We start from the raw sequence: 3,967 nt of genomic DNA, 5'->3' as shown, positions 1-3,967 counted from the left end.
TTAGTTGTACCTATGCCAGCAGCTTTCCATTAAAGAAATCCACTGAGGGTCAACGTCCTTTGGAACTTCCAGCCTCTGGTTCATGAACCCCACTGCTCCAATCACCTGCAAGTTTCTCAATAGACTTCTCTTCATATTTGTTTTACTGTGTGAGTGTAATATATACAAGAACAAAGAGGAGACAGTAAAAAGCAAGCTTTCTTCAGCAGAACTCATGTTTAGCATGTTGCAAAACAACCTTTGAGTTGACCAGAAATATCATCAACTCACTTAACTTGCACATTTTATAGGTAGTTTTACTATAGTAAGATAATTTACTCTACTGTTTTCCATTGGTACTAAAATAGCCAAAATGGGTAGTCAACTTACTTAAACTATGTACATCTTTCTTTCTATGGTTGATGGAAACTAAATGCATATTAGAAACCAATTTAGCTGTAGTATTTTGTGACGTTAAAATTCTTCTTACTAATATGGCCTTGTATATCTTCTGAGTACGATATGGCTAAGTTTTGGATTTCCCTAATCTAATTTTCATTCGGAGACGATGTTGACATATTTCCTTCAAGTGGAAACTATACCTGCATAGCATTTAGATTTTCCCATGGGATCTTCTCTGTTACAAGCTCCCATAGTACTACTCCAAAGCTATAAACATCGGATCTGCCATTTACAGAGTAGGAAGAGCATCGTTAGAGTTGAAAGCTAGATCAAACAACAAGCAAAGGAAGTTAATCAAGCAAGGAAAAAGAGATTATACTTTTCATCAGCAGCCTCATTCCGAAGAACTTCTGGTGCCATCCATTGCGGCTGCAGAACAGATAAAAAACAATGAAATTCATTGTGAGAAATTGATTTCATAGAAAGAATAAAATGGGAATCAGTTCAGTAAGAGCCTATGAAAAGTACCGTTCCCCTTCCGTTTGTAGTGAGATACGTCTCATGCTTGATGCGAGAAAGACCAAAGTCAGCAACCTGTTAGAGCTGCGCGTTAAGTTAACTATGACAAACACGCTTTTTACCCTAAACCTATTTTCTGGTTTATTCACAAAGGCGAAGCATTATCAAAAGCTTCATTTCAGAGTATAGTTGTATGATTTTACATTTTACTTTAAAGTCTATTTATCAGACGACTGTTTACATACAAGATACAACTCAAGTTCTGACTTCTGACACAGGGGAATTATCAACCCTAATTATTGACCTAGACTACTATATCAACTCATCTCACGAAGAAAATTAATCAAACAATTTGTTTTAATTGGGGACATTCAAATCCAGTTCACCCACCAAACTCATGTCACCTGCTAAACCTGGTGGGAGTGGACAGTATTTTGTTTTTCTTGTTTTTAGCTCCATCAGAAGTACTATAGGTATAAGTATAAAGTTACTGATTGCCCCTATTAAGGGAAACTATATGACTTCAATAATGGAAACAATACCTTCACGGTCCAGTTTCGATCAACCAGTAGGTTTGACGACTTCAGGTCACGGTGAATGATGGGTGGACTACAGTGGTGAAGATAATTCATGCCACGAGCCTGTGGGAAAGACACAATCAAAGAGCGAAAAAGAAAGATATGCAAGGCAAATGCAATAAAGAACCAAAAATAGAGCAGCCTATACTTAGAAAACCGTGGAGACAACTGGAAAATCATGTGTATAATACTTACAATGTCTGCGGCCATATGGATACGTCGCCTCAAATCCAGTTTTGACTTGTTCCTCGGCAGCAAACGAAAGAGACTTCCACTGCAAATAATTTCGAAAGATTTAGAATCTAGAGTGAGTCAGTGTTTTGGCCCCGGCGTCCAAAATCCGTAGTGATATGTAATATTCGCTAAAGAGAAGGGGTCAGACCGTGGAAGAAACTCTGTCACTATACAAAGACGCTGAGGTGATGCCACAGCTCCCATAAACAGCAGAACGTTTGGATGTCTAAGTCTTTTCATCAACGATACCTTCAAGATAAAAATAAGTCCAGCATAAGAAAGATTACATAGGCTAATAATCTCTGAAATGATATAATTTTTCCGGGAAGACGCAATTTTGGAAGAAAAATTCGTACAGAAAAACTGTGGTAGTTTGGGAACGATTTTGGTGTATGTAAATATGAAAGACAGAAGGCAGGTATTACTCGCTTAAACCAAGTAAAATCTTAATGGTCTTTTACCAAACATGCTTTAAAAAAGCGAGAGGAAATAATAATACCTCTTGTCTAAAAGATGTAATGATCTCTTCAGAATATTCTTGTTTGGAAAACACCTTTACAGCCACATCCTGCATTGACATTAGCAACTCTCAGTAATTTACTTTTTTTTTAAAAGTTTAGTGAATATTTCATGGAGGCTTGTGAAAATCAATGATGCATATTTCTACAACGTCAACAGATGACAAGAACGTACAGATCCAAACCACAGACCATGATAGACAGTTCCACATGAACCTGTATGTATAAAGAAGGAAATTATAACGAGCACGTTAGCAGACCAGAAAGAAGAAATCCACAAAAATATGTATGATGTCTTGAAGGATTGATATGTCTTTCACAATAGAGATCATCTTTGTCAAATGAGTACATCACCTTGCCCGATTTGTTCTCCAATTGTCAAATCCTCCCATAAGATTTCATAGTCCAAACAGTCGCTATCCGTATCAACCTTGTTCATAACACCGCTGCTGGTACTTCCACAGCTGCTAGCGCTGTTCACACTAATAGAACCCACAGCCTCGTTATTGGCAGGCTTATTACTTTCACATGTCTTGCTTTCAGACTTACTATGATGAGCTTCTTCGTGTGGTTGTACATTCTGCACCCACGGCCACACAGAATGAGCACGCCTTCTTTCCAAATCTTCCTGTTGATTCCCTTTCCATGGCCATGAGAACCCTTTCTTTACCATCCATTCTTCAGTTTTTGAGGTAAGTGTCTTAGGGACAACAGAGTTTCCAACATTTTCATCACTGGAATCTCTGGAGGGTTTCGAAGAAGACTTCTCTTCGTTACATAAGAACACACCAAAAGGGGGTTGGATCAAATTCCCTCTAGGTGTGCTAGGGCCACTTGTAGCTGCATCCTCAGCAGCATCGAAGAAACCCTGATCAGACTGATGACTGTCCACATCCCCACCCTCGCGGTGTGCAGCGTTATAATTATCACCTGCTCGCATTTTTGACTTGACCTTGTTGCCCACCTTGGATGCCTGAAAGTTACACTAGAGTAGTCAAAAGATGCAACGGGGTAGAAGAAGAAAAAGGTGAAGAATTTGCAAAACCTAGAGCTGCACTAACCAAATCTGAAATCTTAGATGCTATAGCGACTTGTATAGGCTGCTGAGAATCAAGGCCAAGTTTCGATACAACAGCATCTTTGGAGTCAAGACCAAACCTAGACGCAACACCATTGGTCCCCCGGGTAAAGCTCGTCTCCCCTTCTTGCCACCTTGTTTTAGCTGGAGGAACTTTCGGTCGTTGAAAAAGTGCCGAATCGTTCGTGATACATATGATCCCGATAAGAGAACCATCATCATCATAGAAAGGAGAAATCGTAGTCACAACAGAAAATCTCTCTCCTGATTTGTTCTTGACAGGAAACTCTCCAGTCCAACTCTCTCCACTACTGCAACGCTGAAATATATTTTGCGCAACAGCAGCGTCCTGACCATCTACAAGTATATTAATCGAGTCCTTCCCTAGTGCTTCTGCAGCTGAGAAGCCATATAGCTTTTCCGCCATCGAGTTCCTAAAAACAAACCATACCAACACGAATTTGAGAAACTATACTAAAAACGATACCAACACTCTCTTATCTATCAAAATTCTGAATCTGAACAACATATCAGGTAACTAGAGTCTACACTAATCTCAAATCTATCAATTCTAAATAATCAAACTCAAAGCTCCTGAAACTATATGAATCCAATTCACAATCCTAGCAATTGAAAACTCAATCTCGATTCCACAAAAA

The 3,967-nt window shown here is 39.0% G+C and overlaps 1 protein-coding gene across 1 annotated transcript in view; it reads right to left on the bottom strand.

Moving 5' to 3' along the window:
• Positions 1 to 3,967, bottom strand: part of LOC104701408 (serine/threonine-protein kinase EDR1-like) — a gene marked incomplete in the record, with an annotated part of 13,751 nt that overhangs the window by 8,796 nt on the left and 988 nt on the right. The window contains 9 exon segments of the mRNA XM_019227689.1: positions 761 to 810; positions 910 to 975; positions 1,443 to 1,541; positions 1,674 to 1,752; positions 1,861 to 1,961; positions 2,212 to 2,280; positions 2,406 to 2,446; positions 2,585 to 3,203; positions 3,292 to 3,742. Coding sequence (XP_019083234.1) covers positions 761 to 810; positions 910 to 975; positions 1,443 to 1,541; positions 1,674 to 1,752; positions 1,861 to 1,961; positions 2,212 to 2,280; positions 2,406 to 2,446; positions 2,585 to 3,203; positions 3,292 to 3,742 — 1,575 coding nt within the window.

This window comes from Camelina sativa, chromosome 7, assembly GCF_000633955.1.
Source record: "Camelina sativa cultivar DH55 chromosome 7, Cs, whole genome shotgun sequence".
Classification (NCBI taxonomy): Eukaryota; Viridiplantae; Streptophyta; class Magnoliopsida; order Brassicales; family Brassicaceae; genus Camelina; species Camelina sativa.
This window is presented reverse-complemented; position numbering and strand designations above follow the sequence as displayed.